Below are 15,914 nucleotides of genomic sequence, written 5' to 3' on the forward strand. Positions count from 1 at the left end.
CTGCAGTACGAACCAAAGACTTCAGTCCCTCCCCAAGCTTCTGGAATGCTCTGCGTGCTCTAAACTTGCTATTGTTGGCCAGGTTATTTGTCGTCAGGTGGATTCCAGCATCAGTATTAGATGCCTGTCTTCTTGGATTAAGTTCAATATTTGGTTGGTACTTTGAGTAGTTGAGTATCCTGGAAGGCCATTTCACTAGGTTGGGACCCTTGAACTGTGTTCTTAAGTTAATGCATCTGATAATGGAGTCTCCTAGCAGCAAGAAGTTTTTGTTTTGGAGCGATCTGACATGGTTTGGGGGATGTTTCCTAGATTGTACCACATTCCTTGCCTCTGGTTCCACCTCAGTACTTTTCTCAGCCTCATAATGATCCATTGCAGCAAAGGAATTATAGAGGTGCAAAGGTTGGGAGGGTGAATGCTTCTGTGTCACAAAATACATGAGCCTACAATGACCCATCTATTCCTCTGTTGCTCTATTCTCTGTGGCAGTGCTGGTAGTAAATTGGCTAGGAATTAGGTAATCCTGGTTGCTTCCTTAATTGTAGCCAATTCCTTCTTGAGGTTGTGATCTCATCTTTCATAGTTGATATTTGGAGACAGATGGGGCAAGCTCTAAGGTTCCAGATGGTTTGCCTTAGGATTAAAGCACAATATGTATTACATTGAATGAAGGTCATGTTGATGTGATTCACAAGTGTGAAAAGGTGAACTGTGTTAAGAAATATGAATGAGTAGGATTGACCAATTAGGGTGTATTGAAGATACTTGTGCAAGTCAGAAGAAAGGAAGAGTTCTTTGTTTTGTTTTGTTTTTAGGATAGATGAAGGTAAATTCAGCAGATTCTCACAGAGATATTAAGAGAAGGACACAGGTAAAATCAGATTAGATTCTATGGAATCAAACCAAATCTGAAAAATTCACTATTAGTCACAAATTGATTACCTTAACTCACAGGCAACTCTGAGAAAGCACAATACCCAATTCTGATAACAAAAGCACCTTTAAAACTATTTCAGGCATAAAAAATATAAAAATACAAAGCAAGAGAGCAATTATAAGACACTGTTGTAAAATTACACTTCCACTGTAAGGATTGTGAGTTTATAGGTTCTAAGATAAGAATTTTTCCTGACCTCTCTAGGAATACCCAGAGATTACACCAAGAATTCTTGGCTCTGCAACCTCTGGCATAGTCCCTGAGTATGAAATTTTGCTTTGTTTTCCTTGTCTTTGTTGTTTCTTGTCAGAATAATACTTATGTCTTAATGAACCAGAATAATACTTATGTCTTAATGAACCCAAACAACTATTTTGGTGCCTAAGGAGGAGTTGAGTGTACAGATATAACTTCCTGCAGATGTTTAGGGGTACTTTTATAGCTGACTCTGGCCTTTGATTGTTTTTTGGCGTTTTCTCTTGATATATATATAGATATAATATATATATATTTCCTCCTTTTTTTTGTTTTTCTGAACATCTTGATCTTATTTCCTTTTATAGTGGATGTATATGATTGGAAATGTTTCTTTTAATTTTTATTTGTATATTTCTTTAGTTTTCTCAGTTGCATTTATTGGTGATTTGATTGTATAATTTGAAATGATTAAAAATAAAATCTGTTTTAGAACAGTTTTTGAAAATTGGAAACTGTGCCTTTGTTTATGCATCGAGGGTTTTATGCAGTGTTTTCCATATTATCCAACTTTTCAGTTATCTGACAACGGATCAGTCCCATTTAGGTCGGATAATTGAGGCTGTACTGTAGTGGCTTTCCAAAAGCAGCAAAAACAAAAAAACAACTGAGACTGTGATTATGCCTCTGTATAAGTCCATGGTGTAACCATACTTTGGGTATTGTAAGAAGTTAGCCAACACATTTCAAAAAGAATATAGTTAAACTAGAAGTTCAGAGTAACATACTTAGATGACTTCAGGACCTGTACGGTCTATCCAGTCTGCCCAACAAAATACAAAAGGTATGATGTGATATTACTTATGCCTATCTGATCTTGATTTGTCCTTGACATTTTCAGGGCACAGATGGTAGAAGTCTGCCCAGCATTGGCCTTGTTCTCCAACTACTGAAATGTCATTGAAGTCCCACTCCAGCCCATACAAATCTTTCCAGACTTCACTTCTTAATTACTGGTGTTGCCATCTGATCGCCACTAAGCTTGTTTGTTTCATGCCTCCCATACAGGATTCCTTTGTGTTTATCCTACGCGTTTTTGAATTCTGTTACTGTTTTCATCTCCATCTCCTCCTGCGGGAGGGCATTCCAGGCATCTACCACCCTCTCTGTGCAAAAGTACTTCCTGATGATATTCCTGAGTAAGCCCCCTTGCAACCTCAATTCATGCCCTCTAGTTCTACCACCTTCCCATCTCTGAAAAAGATTTATATAAATACCTTTCAAATATTTGTATCATATCACCCCAGTCTCTCCTTTCCTCTAGGGCAGGGGTAGGCAACTCTGGTCCTCAAGAGCCACAGGTAGGTCAGGTTTTCAGGATATCCACAATGAATATACAGGAGATAGATTTGCAAGCACTGCCTCCATGGTATGCAAATCTATCTCCTGCATATTCATTGTGGATATCCTGAAAACCTGACCTGCCTGCGGCTTTTGAGGACCGAAGTTGCCTACCCCTGCTCTAGGGTATACATCTTCAGGTCATCAAGTCTGTCTTCATTCGTCTTGTGAAACCCCATACTATTTTTGTCCTTTTTCTCTGAAATGCTTCATCTTTTTACATCCAAGTTATGGCCTCCAAAACTGAACAACTTGTACAGAGGCATCAACACCTCCCTTCTTCTGCTGGTTATACCCTTCTCTATGCAGCCTAGCATCCTTCTGGCCATGGCCATCGCCTTGTCACATTATTTCATCACCTTGTGATCTTCAGACACCAATACCCCAAGGTCCCTCTCCTGAGCTATGCTTATCAATCTTTCTCTTCCTATCTCATTCATATCCTTGGATTTCTGCATCTCAAGTGCCATCACTCTGAACTTCACATTAAATTTTAACTGCCAGATCTCTGACCATTCTGATTTTTGGAGATCTTTCTTATGGTTTCTACTGCCATCAGGTATCCACTGTATTGGCCATCTTCATGCCATCTGCAAAAAGACACTCTTACTTCCCAGAATTGATTCCAGTCCTAAGTGAATTCCATTTACTACCACCCCCTATTGGCCAACCAGTTTACCACTTTGGGTCCAAAGTTCAGCCCTCTCAGCTTCATGAGCCTCCTGCTGAAACCCATGTAGTTAACAGCTAGTGCGTGTCCTTTATCCATTTCTTTGGGCACTCAGTCAAAGAAATCACTCAGATTCATTTGGAAGGATTTTCCTTTGGTGAAGTCATGTTGCCTTAGCTCCACTCATTGGAGTCTGGAGAAAGATGAGATGATCAAGTGCATGGAAGACCTCTGAAGAAAGGCTAAACAGGTTGGCAGGGAGGAGGAAGATGAATGAGACAGATATGATAGGTTTATAAAATCTTGAGTGGATTGGAACAGTTTAAACTTTCAAATAATACTGAAATAAGAGGTGGCATGTGTTTATGGAGGATATGATTAAGGTGACTAATGGTGCTCAATATGAAAAATCACATACCATATGTAATGAGTTCATCTTGTTGGGCAGACTGGATGGATCGTATAGGTCTTTATCTGTCATCATCTACTATGTTGCTATGTAAAAGAGTTTTGGACAAACTGACTGAAACGTCCATAAAAATGTTAACTAGGTAGACTTGGGAGAGTGCACATCCTGGAAAAGAGCTATGAGAAATAGAGAAAGGTCAAAGGAGCCAGTCCAAGTCACAAATGCTCAGTAGATTCTATGAAATACATCTGAGTACGGCCTTTATGTAATGAGAAGCAAAGAGCCTAAAGAAAGAAGCATTGACATTCAATAAATTATGGGTGAAAGAATAAAAATATTTCAATTCCTAGTCAAAATAAAATCAAGGCAGCAATTAACTGACTAGGCCATGAATAGAGAAATGAGAGTGTTCATTTAGACATGTCACAAAATACATTGTTATACCTGAGCTGCTGTTAATTGAGTAAATTCCTGTGTTAGAAACTGTACCAACAGACTTATGGACTAGAATCTCTCCCATTGGATGTAGGGCTATACCAAATATTCATATTCAATTTGATTCAAATACAAATAATCCAGGGCTATACTGAGCTAAATCCTACTGAAATAAACACTTGATCTGATTTGATATGGCTTCTTTTATTATTATGTTAAAGTTCAATGCCCATTATTCGTATTTGTATTTGGCCAAATAGTAAAATAAGCTGCTCGGTACAGCTCTACAATATTTGGTTTTGTAATATCTTCAGTTTAGTGTGTGTAGCACCTGCAGTCTAAAAGCAGGCATTGTGTTAGGAGGTATTTGGTAAGAATAGAAAAGAGCACTGCAGCTATCATAATGTATCTACATGGAGCAGCCACACCTTGTGTAAAATTCTAGTTCCCTCTCTCAAAAAGATATACTAGAAAAGGTGCAAAGGACAAAAATTATGAAAGGCTTACACCAGCTTATTTACAAGGAAACTCTGATCAAGTTAGGGCTGTGCAGCTTGAAGGAGTTGTATGAGAGGGATAGTTAATAAAACTTGTGTGATGTGGAAACAGCATAACAGGAGAGAGTTAATTTTTTTAGTAACAGCTTGAAAATTCAACAAACTGTTAGAACTTAAAACAGAGGAAAGTGTTTTTAACATTGCACAGGGTGGCAGTTGGAGAATGTACCAGTAATATAGTATAGCTAGAGTTTAAAAAAAGGTTCAGATTAATGGTTGGGAGGCAGAGCTAGTGCTGGGCAGATTTCTACGGTCTGTGCCCTGAAAATGACAGATACAAATCAAGGTCAGGTATACACAAAAAGTAGCACATATGAGTTTATCTTGTTGGGCAGACTGGATGGACTGTGCAGGTCTTTCTCTGCTGTCATCTACTATGTCTGTTATTAACCATGAGCAATAAAGGAATCACTCTAGTTCAGGGGGTGAGCAGCTTGGTCCTCACAAGCTGAGATCTCATGCAATTCATTGGGGAAATCCTGAAAACCTAACTGTGTTGTAGCCCTTGATGACAGAGGTTGCCCACCCCTGCTGTAGGTGGAGTGGCTGGCTGCACTGTACCCCTTATCCTGAGCTTGTTGGACCAGTGGACTAACCCAAGATGGCATATTTTATGTTCTTGAGAGAGATGATGGATTATGAAGATTTAAAATAAAACCTTTTCAGTGGTAAACTGCAGTTGCAGCCTCATAGAAAAAGCCCATTCATAGTCAATGTAAGTCTTCACAAAATAAAACAAAGAGGGCCTAGGAATGCTAAATTACTGAAAAACCAAATGTATATGATAACAGTTAAGGAATGCAGGCTATGCCTGCCCTGCCCATGCTGTAAGCATAAGCCTCTATTAGCATCATTTCTACCCTATTTACCACAAACAGCAAGTTGACTGGCTTGTTTTCAAAAGTAAAACTTGTCTGATAACTGAGGTGATCTGGTTCTGCTGTAATATGACTTTCTATACTTGAAATTCAGAAAATTAAAAATTCTGTGAAATGTATGTAAAAAGCATAACATCCCTGAAATATTTATAACCAGAAACACTAGTATGCAGTGCCTTTCAATATGCTTCCAGTGAAGTGATGGATATTTGACATGTAGATGCCTTTTGCAATAGCTGAAAGTTGGTATTGTGTAAATAAGTTTCTCCCATAAGTTTTTTTGGTTGTTTTTTTATTTTTATTATACATTGATACTATTTTCTGTATATAACTAGGCTGGTTGCTGCTGATGTAGCTTTCTACGTTGGGAACATTCAAGCTTTGAAGAGCTTAAAAGACCTGGACCTAAACATGGGTGAAATTTGGGAACAGAAGAGGTGATGGCCTGCTCAAACACTAAACACAGTTGCCTTGGTACAAGAATGTTATCACCAGTCTTCACAAGTCACAGAACTGGAACGGTATTGCTCTCCGGAAATTAGAGCCACTCAGCAGGAAATGTCCTTCGCAGTGCCCTTCATGAAGGAACAATCAGCTGTCTGAACAGTTTCTCACACTCTGGAAACAGACTCAGGTTTCTTTGGACCAAATCCAAAAGAACACATGGCTGTAACACAGCTGTACTTGACAAGAACAATCTGTAACCACTTATTTAAGAAAATTAGATGCCTTGCATCTGCTTTTAATTTGTGCAGTGAAATTTATAAAATGGTTATTTAATAATGGTACAATTTAAAATTTTGAAATCTTGCAACATGTATGCTGTAGAAATGTTTCTCCATTTAAAAATACTGTCTTAACAGCTTGGACTTAGGCGTAATATAATTACTAGATAGTATTAGTAGTGAGTGCATACAGGAGCTAGGGCCTCATGTTTAACAGACCTGCAAAAAGCTAAAGAAAGAGCTGTTTGTAGACTATTGCAAGCTTTTTTTTTTTTCTTTGACTGAGCCATTTATCTGTGAGGTTAGTTGCACACTACTGCCTTCTGGACTAGCAACCTCCAGGTACTGGTGCTTTTTATTTATTTCCTGAGTAGCTGCACTGGGGAAATTAAGCTAGAGGGCTGGTGCTTGGCAATCAGTATTTTTGTACAATATAAATTTTAACTTTTTAAAAAGTAAGGTTTTTGCCTTTACCTTGTGTGCCAAGGCAAAATACATATATGTGCAGTATCTGCAAAATATGAATCTTTTCAATTGGTAGGTAATCTTTTACCTTGTCTAAAGAGCCCCCTTCCTGCTTATGTTATGTTTTTACATTTGTGGGGTGAAGGAAAAAACAAGCTTAGTTTGTTTGTTAAAATAAATGGCTCTACAGTTTTGAAGTGGTATCACTATAGGGGAGGGCACATACCACATGTCTTAATGTAAAAAATTCCAAAATCTAGACTAAAAAGTGCCTGTGTTCATTACCACCATGAACTAGAGTGCCTAATCACACACTGATTACCATCAGATGGTTGAGTATATGTTACCCTAGTTGAAAAGTCATGTCAGCCATTTGTTACAGGAGTTGTGCACCCTGCTTCTTACAACTGTTCAAATAAAATTACAGAACCACACACTTGGATTCATTGCATCAAATTTTAATTAGGATGATTCACAGTGATCACAAATGGCCAAGTTGCTCTAATAGGTTTTGTTTTATATACATGAATCAGTAAACAGCAGCATGAAGGATGACTTCCAGCACCTTCAATCTCTAGAAAAAAACCTTTTCATACCTCCCATGAGGAGAGGTATTGCAAAACCATAAATGCCAGGGGGTATTGACCAGACATGTATACATTTTGTCCTGAACTGCTATAAATTATAATTTTACATCTTACTTGGCTCAGAAGCTAAATACCATAAGTTATTAATATTGCACTTTTGTTTTATTGAGTAGGTGTAGCTTCAATTGTTTAACTAGAATCTTTGGGACGCTATTGCTTTTAATTAGAGAACAGCAGAATATAACTACTTCCAGCAATACAGGAGGGTGCACTGAAGCATTGACCTGTGCAAATGTTTAACAGTCATCTGCAATAGGAGAAGCTATGCTCTAATTTCAGTTAAAATTTCCATGTCATTTCCACACCATCTTCAATGATCCAGAATGCGCAGATTGCCAGATACGATTTTGTTCTCTAATACTGCTCCTGGTGGGATATCAATTCTGTCACCGTGATTTGCAATAATGATGACTGTTCCCTATGAAAACAAAACAAAAATTAACCTAAAATCTCTGCTACTGTTCATAATTGCCTGAACTAAAGAATGTGCCAGTGTAACATAAAAACACATTCTGAAATTTTACTAGCAACACCTTGCTAATAAGTCATGTAAAGCTAGAAATATAGTTATATTAAAACATGCTTTTCAATTTGTTTAGGTATTCCAAAATTAAACCACCTGCCATACAACAAATGTCTAGAGTACTAGCTTTAAGTAACTGTAGGCTTAACAAGCCTTACAAAAATGAGCAGGTGATATCTAATCCTTTAGTACCAAGAAATGCAGTCAAAGAGCAAGAACATGTGGTAGCAAGCTACAGCAATATTTCCCATCATTTTGGGTGCCACAGACTTGATCTACATTTGGCTGTGCATGTTTGATCTTATGAATGCCAGACAGAAGCTCTTCTTAGCATTATGCAAGCATGGGCAGTAAATTTGAAACCAAGATCATACCACTCTCTCTTAGGAGTGATGTCCATTCCTGTCATGGTAGCTTAAAACCAATGCATTTGAAGAGATTGTCCCTAACAGCACTGCAGTCTGTAACCCATTTCTCCCACACGCAATATTTGAACAGTATGGAATTTTAAACCATGTTCAAGTCCCTGAATACCTACCATACCCCAATTTAAAAAAAAAACAAACAAACACATATAGATGGTAAGGACTATACTCATAACTAATTTGTTTTCAGTTATAAAAAGAGGGAATCCTTAGGCTAACTGCTAGAATCTCAAAACATGGTACTGTAGGAAACAGGAATCTGAGCAGGTATGCTGCAACTGGAACTAGTTTCTGAAATATCTGAAACACTCTGCAGTGTCCAGCAGCTTTTCTTGTTATGTACTGATCTAGAGAAATAAGCTACAATGCGTTTGCTCAAAATATACAAGAAAACAAATGGTAGACAGGAAAAAAATGATTTGTGTGCATAGTTGCTTAATAGTTTACTTTTTGTACTACTCTTGGGGGAAAAAAAGCACTTTTCTATGATGGCTATTAATATTTTTGCTAACAATTTTTTTACCCATAATTTCTTCTTTCCAAGACCATTATTACTGAAAAGTACTTCAGATAAACACTCTGAACCTATACAAGAACAGCTGAAAGTTTGTTTTTCATTTTCTATAGATTCAGTAAGCATGTTCTTTCCTTTACAAAACAGATATTTTGCAAAGGGCAGGTGGCAGTTCAGTAATTATCTACAGATTCAAAAGAGAAAAAAAAATGGAACGACTCTACCCTCTCAATCATTCTGTTCAACTTTATTTCCTGAATCAAGATAGACTACCACTTTCTGGAATGAGAGCATCTTTATCCTACAATGGAGCATTAGCACTAGAACATAAATTGAAAAAGAGGCTGTAGTGCTAAACAATTTAAGAATTATGCAAAACTAAATGTAATTATCAAATGTATTCATAATGTCTAATGACCTAATGTGTGACACTACAGTACTGTGTTTATATAAAGGTTTCTAGTACAATTATGTTGCAGATTGAAAATACAGCCAAAGAGTAGCTAGCAGCCTTATCAATGAAGCAGTAAAACAAGCCTTCTACAGTCTAAAGAACAGAAATCTAACTTTTTAAAGGAATCAGAGTTGCAATTCTTGTGAAATATTGGGCGTCTATTTTCCATAGGTTTGCTTTGCCAAACTCTGCCCCATATATTGTTAAAACTGAGAACAGTACTTCATGAAGATACTCCCAGGCATGACCATTAAGAAAATGAATAGTGCATATGCTTCAGCATTAGAGCTCGAAAGTACCACTTGCTAAAACTACTACTACTATTAAACAAAACATCTCCCCTGTTAAGGCCTCCTTTCTTTTTACAAAACTAATGTAAGGAAGTCTCTTAGTGAACATATAGCAGTATCTTTCTTTCAAATAAATCTATTTTATTGCAAGACCTTGCTCAGTGCATAGCATCAAGCTGAACTACAATTCCACATGATTAGAGAAAAGGAAAAAAAAAAAACCCAAACTATGTGTACTGCTCATACGAGTGATCATGCAAACATCCTGACATGATTTATTTTCTCAGTATTTCCTATAAGAACTATATAGAAGTAATCCTTCAATAAATCTTGGTATCTTTTGTTGGGCCAGCTGTTTCTTCATATTTCTTTATATTATAGCCAAACTGAACCCCATGAAGTTCTGGCATAAGACGGGTGAGGAAAGAATTCTCTTTTTCTATGTCCTTTCATCCTCTAAAGTCAGTTCACCTATTGGTACACCATCAATCCTTAGCTTAGGTCAAACTGTCCTCACTTCAGAACCCAGTGAATGCAGACCTTGTATTTGGCTACTAGGTATTACCTTTGAACAGTGGCCACCCTTCCCCTCAGCACCATAACCTAGGAAACAGGTAGCCTACCTAATGAATCAAACCTCCCATCCACATCCTTAGGGTAACTGCAGATAGGTTCAAATCAATGGCTCAGTTTTAAGCAGTAGTAAAAAAAAAAAAGCAAAGAATGTTAAAAGAGATGGGGAGTTACCTAATGTTTAGTATAGTGTGGGCTGAGGAACTGGGTTTGATTCCCACTGCAGCTCGCTGTGACTCCGGGCAAGTCACTTAACCCTCCATTGCCCCAGATACAATTATTTAGACTGTGAGCCCACATGAAACAGAGAATGAATCTGCATATAATAAATGTAAACTGCTTTGGTTGTACCCCACAGAAAGGCAGTATATCAAATCCATGACTACTCCTCCTTTATTAAGTAAGAAAGAAATGAAAAACAAAACAGGATATCATAATGGCTCTGTATAAATCCACAGTGTGTAATTCAGTTCTGGCTGCCTTCTCCACAAAAATAGGCTTTTCTACAAGGGAAATCTTAAACAGGTTAGGGCTCTTCAGCCTGGAGAAGAAATGGCTGACATAAAACACGAGTGAGGTTTATAAAATTGTAAGTATGTGGAATTGTTATTTATACTTTGAAATAGTACTAGGCAAATAGTTACAAATGAACAGCAACCAAAATGATAAGAGGGGATGGAACTGCTTCCACATAAGGAAAAGCTAAAGAGGTTAGGGCTCTTCAGCTTGGAAAAGAGAAGGCTGAGGAGGAATATGATTGAGGGCTACAAAATCCTGAGTGGGGTGGAGGTGAATTGATTGTTCACTCATTCAAAAAAATACAAAGACCAGGGGAAACTCAATGAAATTGCATGGAAATACTTTTAAAACAAAAATAGGAGGAAATATTTTTTCACTCAAAGAATATTTAAGCTCGAAATCATTGCCGTAGGATATGTTAACAGAGGTTAGCTATCATGGTTTAAAAAAAAGGTTTGGACAATTTCCTGGAGAGTGTTTATAGTGGAGTCCATAGTATTGTTATTGAGATGGATATGGGGAAAGCCACTGCTTGTCCTGGGATTGGTAGCATGGAATGGTGCTACTAATTGGGTTTCTGCCAGGTACTTGTGACATTGATTGGTCTGACCCAATATGACTATTCTTATGCTTTTATAGTATTGTATATTAAGTAAACGTGATCACTGCCAAAATTCCTGAGCCTCAAGTGTAATATCTTTGAAGCCAACAAGCCTAAATTTTTATCCCTTTTAAAGATTTGTCCCGTATGCATTGAAACATTCATATCTGAATACCTAACTCACCAGAAACATGCTCAGTTTTCTTATTTAAGAACCTGAAGTTTAATATATCCGGTATGCAATCACAGCACAAGAGAAAGTGATATGTTACAGCTCTTTGTCCATTATGGGGAAAAATAACAGGAACTCTAGTGTTAAGGTACAGCCTTCCTAATTCCTTTAGATATATGTTGTAGGTTTTACATACAGCGTCACATACACACCTTGAGTGCAACATTCTTGCCAAATGTCACATCTCCTGAAACTGTGAGGTGATCCAGTTCCAGCATGTCAGGTATGCTTTCAAACCTCCTGAGGTAATCTTGAACCTTTTTGAAATACAAACAGCATTAAAATACAAGGTACTAAATTTGCACAGTTTTACAAAATTAATAGTTTTAACTGTAAAATACTTGAAGGAGAGGAGTTAACAATGTTAAGATAGATAGGGTTTGTTAATGAGGCATGAAAAGTATATTTTGCTAGGCCATCAGACCAGGCTCTCTCCCCTCAATACAAAGAGGAAAGGTTTACAAGACTGTTACCGAGGATTATGAAGTTTTTCTACTGTTGATGTTTTCATTTGCCTCCAATACAAAGTCTTCTTCCAAGAAAAAAATAATGCAACGTCTATTCTGACTCTTCTCCCTCCCACTAGTCTGGTTTAAGAGTCAAATGTTTTAACAAAGGTATTTCAGGCAAAGGTGTTCAGAACTATGTTAAACTATTTTCTGCTAAGCTTATGTGCATCAGGTATCACATACATTTTCATTCCAACCTTCAAAATGAAACATCTTGCTTTACACATGCCAAAATCATATACAATAAATTTTGAAGATAAATCCATCACTGTCCTGGGAACAAAAGCTCTCATCTAAAAGCAAGTCAGTGAGAGATGGAAACCTAGGATTCAGTAGAAAGCCAAACATTACACAAACTTCTCCTAGCAAGAGGCTGTGTTTTCCATACAGCTCACTGGAAAGTCAAAAGGCATTCCCAGGAACATAGAATGTACAAGTGGTTCCACCCAGAATTAATCCAGCCTACTTCCTGATCAGAATCCTGTTGCTCCCTCAAGCCCCATCCCATGGACAATATGTCCTCCATCTTAATGTCAATAGAATACCAAACAAAAAAAAAAAGTAGTAGAAGGAACCACCAACATAGAAAGCTTATAAGCTGCCTCTCCCTTCAGAAAGTAAGCTTTAAAAAAAAGTTCAATTTGGCCTTATTTTTAGTATAACACGCTGCAGGAATAGAGATTTCTCTCTTTCCAGTGCATCTGCGACCCTTACTGCAAACTCGTCATAAGCACATGGGCTTTTTAGTATCCGAAAATTCAAGGGCATATTGGGCACAAAAAGCTAGAACAGGTTGGTTAAAGTGATTTTCTTCTAAAAATGACGAGTAGTGTCCAGCAATGGCCTCCATCTTCTACTAAGTCTGCAGTGGAGGAGGAAAAAAAAAACCCAAAACAATATGCAGTTCAAAATGGTTCCACATAAAATGACCCAGGGGGAATGAAACCGTGGAAAAAACGTTCTCAAAATTACTCAGCTTCTGAGTGTGTGTAGTCCTATGAATCCATGAGAATATTTCAGACAGCTTTCTGCTAGTTATGTGTAAATGTAATTTCAACACATATAAAACCCATCCACTGCATATCATTTTAAAATTGCTCTCAACATGTACATGAGTTCTTACCTTTGTAAAAGAGCTTCCCAGTTTGACCAGAGGTACAGTGGGAAATTCTCGCTTTTCACTCATAGTTAAGGACCCAGCATTAAGACTGTACAGGTTAGACATCACAAGCAGAAGATCTGATGTAGTCTTTACAGGTAGGAAACGGCTACGAGGAACGTTAATACCCAAGGAATTTTCAAAACTTTTAATGGCAGCACCAACAGCAGTCTCCAACTGAATAACATTTAAGCCACCATCCAAAGTCTGGAACATCAAAAAGAGACCACACATTAAGAAACTTACATAAAAAGGGACCATTTTACTACAGATAGGATACAGATGATAGGCTCAACAAGCAGCCAGCAGCGCTCGGTGTTTTACTTGCAGCCACAGGCGTTACGCCTGGAAATTCAGTGCTGGGCCATGTCCAGGCTTTGGCATTGAATTTCTGGGTCTGAGGAGCCGGCTAAATCATGATATTCAGCACTTAACTGGCTATGGGGTACTGCAGAAAGATAGGAACTAAAGTCAGTCCTAGTTATGTAGTTACCTTAGCTGGTAAAGTGCTGAATATTGGCACTGAACTGGCCCTAGTGCCAATTCTGCTCCTGCAATGCCCTCAAAATAGACAGTTTTCAGTTAGGCGCTAACCGGACATTTTCTGCTGCTGCCACTGAAAGTGACCAGTTAGCTGGCCAGTTCAATCGCCTGTTCGGGGCTAATTTGCTTTGAATATCGACCGACCCAGACATGTTTACACTGCCTTGATTTTATAAGCATGAAAGGAAATCTGAGCTAGTCAGTAGTAAAGGATTGGCCTCCATGCTACTTCTATAGTTATGAAAAAGCAGTGCTTGGCCCAAAACTACAACTGTAAGAACTAGAATTTTTGCAAATTCAATTTGTGCCTTTTTAAAATGTTATTAGAGAGCTACTGCTCACATAATACATGCTGGTCAAATGAAGTTTTTGACGAGAGTAATGTAAAAACTAGACATTACATATATAGTGGTCTGTCTTTATAACAAACATTGATTATAGAAAAGTGCAATAAAAATCACTTTACATGTTGATATTACTCCAAATATAAACGATGACCAATATTAGGCAGGCTGGGTAGCCTAATGGTTAGTGCAGTGGCCAGAGAACCAGACAAACTGGGTTTGATTCCCTTTACAGCTCCTTGTGACTCTGGGCAAAATAAGTATCTGAATATAGTAAGTAAACTGCTTTGATTATAACCACAGAAATGTGGTATATCAAATCCCATTACCCTTACATTTTTTTTCTTTCAGCAAGAAGCTAAATCATTCAAGTCAAAAGTAGTATCTGTTGAGCAAGAAGCTTAATAGGTGACAAGGCCAGTATTTATACTTCATGCTACTTATCAAGAAACCTTTGTCCACATTCTGAGTCACGGTGAGTCAGAGCTCTAAGGGCTTGCTGTGGAAGTATTTCAAATAGGCAAGTAATTATAAACAACAGTTCTCATGGCCTCAGGAGCCAAACTCTGTTTGCTCCAAGTACAAAAATAAAAAGGTGCAGAGTGCAATTTAAGATCTTACAATGGGCAAGAGAAACAATATAGATGGATAAATCCTCAATGTGCATTTTACTGGTGAGGCGACAACAGAAGAGTTCAAAAGGAAATTTTGACTAATTATGGTCCATACCACTCACCTCCACAACTGCCTCTCTGTAACCAGGCCCACTGGTGTCTTTCACGGAGTGCTATGCTCTTCCCCCCCCCCCCCCCCCCTAATTTTAGGTGCCTGGGCTTTTTTTTTTTTTTTTTGCCAGTCCTGCCCAAGTTTAGTTTTCCCTGTTGCTTTTTTACCCACACAGGCTACTTCAGCTCATTTGAAATGACTACGCTTAGATTTCTTGATGAACTGTTAACAGCTGCCTTTCTAATTTGATAAAGTGACTAACGGGTTTTTTTTTTTTTATTTAAACCTTTAGCACTGCAATACCACTTAATCCCAAAGATCCTACAGACATGATTCCATGTTTTTCAAGTCTGCTCAGTGTGTATACTTACTTACAGAATTTTGTATTATCTGTAAACAAGTCCTTCCAGGATGTTGCTAGCATAGATATTGAAGAGAAAGATGATATATATATATATGGTTAGGAAGGAAAGGGCCACAAGAAACAGACAGGAGGAAACTGTTGGTGAAGATCAGCAATAAGAGGCTCAGCTGGCAGGCCTCCAGAAAAAACAGGATGAACCTTACAGATTACACCAAAAACAATTAGAGGGAACAGTTAACATAAAAGTGCTCATGCTAAATTCCCCAGTGAAAAGTGCTAGCGCAAGGGCAGATGCTGATAGTCGCCTTTCTACAAGAGAGAGATATTTAAGTAGTGGAGATCATCAAAAGAGGGAGGGAAGGAATGGCCTTTTAACGTATAACACCTGACAGAGGGGTAGCAATACTGATACATAAGAGGATGCTTTCAAGACCCATAAGGATGCAAAAGATCTGTAATCCTAGTGCAAGAACTAAAGAGCCAGCACATACTGCTGTAAAGTGCTTATACCCCAAATGTTTACAATCCAAATTCTTTTCTACCTTAGTGGTAAACGTAGAATATAGCGGTTACAAAAAAAATAAATAAATAAAATAGAATTTACACCACTAGAAACCAATCAACTGAAGGACCCCCCAAAATCAAAACAGTGGAGAGAGAAGAGGTATCGACTTCCTATTATTTATTAGGATTTATTTACCACCCTTTTTAAAGGCATTTACTCAAGGCTATTGTCTGAATTAGATCAACTAGAGTCTTGCAAAATGCTACACCCACATGAAGTACATTTGGATTATATCATGGTATTAGAGAATG

At 37.8% G+C, this 15,914-nt stretch overlaps 2 protein-coding genes across 5 annotated transcripts in view; one reads left to right on the plus strand and one right to left on the minus strand.

Moving 5' to 3' along the window:
* VPS54 (VPS54 subunit of GARP complex) overlaps positions 1–6,980 on the plus strand; it is a 300,862-nt gene extending 293,882 nt beyond the window's left edge. For both annotated transcript variants that reach the window (XM_030196152.1, XM_030196153.1), the window contains exon 24: positions 5,821–6,980. In XM_030196152.1, coding sequence (XP_030052012.1) covers positions 5,821–5,926 — 106 coding nt within the window. In that variant the 3' untranslated portion in view covers positions 5,927–6,980. The remainder of the gene's footprint in view (positions 1–5,820) is intronic.
* Positions 6,981–7,117: 137 nt separating this feature from the next.
* The window catches only part of UGP2 (UDP-glucose pyrophosphorylase 2), a 77,726-nt gene continuing 68,929 nt past the window's right edge, over positions 7,118–15,914 (minus strand). For all 3 annotated transcript variants that reach the window (XM_030196156.1, XM_030196154.1, XM_030196155.1), the window contains exons 8-10: positions 13,086–13,328; positions 11,606–11,710; positions 7,118–7,740 (exon numbers count right to left, since the gene is read on the minus strand). In XM_030196156.1, the coding sequence (XP_030052016.1) occupies positions 7,633–7,740; positions 11,606–11,710; positions 13,086–13,328 (456 nt within the window). In that variant the 3' untranslated portion in view covers positions 7,118–7,632. The remainder of the gene's footprint in view (positions 7,741–11,605; positions 11,711–13,085; positions 13,329–15,914) is intronic.

This window comes from Microcaecilia unicolor, chromosome 3 (genome assembly GCF_901765095.1).
Source record: "Microcaecilia unicolor chromosome 3, aMicUni1.1, whole genome shotgun sequence".
In the NCBI taxonomy this organism is placed as follows: domain Eukaryota; kingdom Metazoa; phylum Chordata; class Amphibia; order Gymnophiona; family Siphonopidae; genus Microcaecilia; species Microcaecilia unicolor.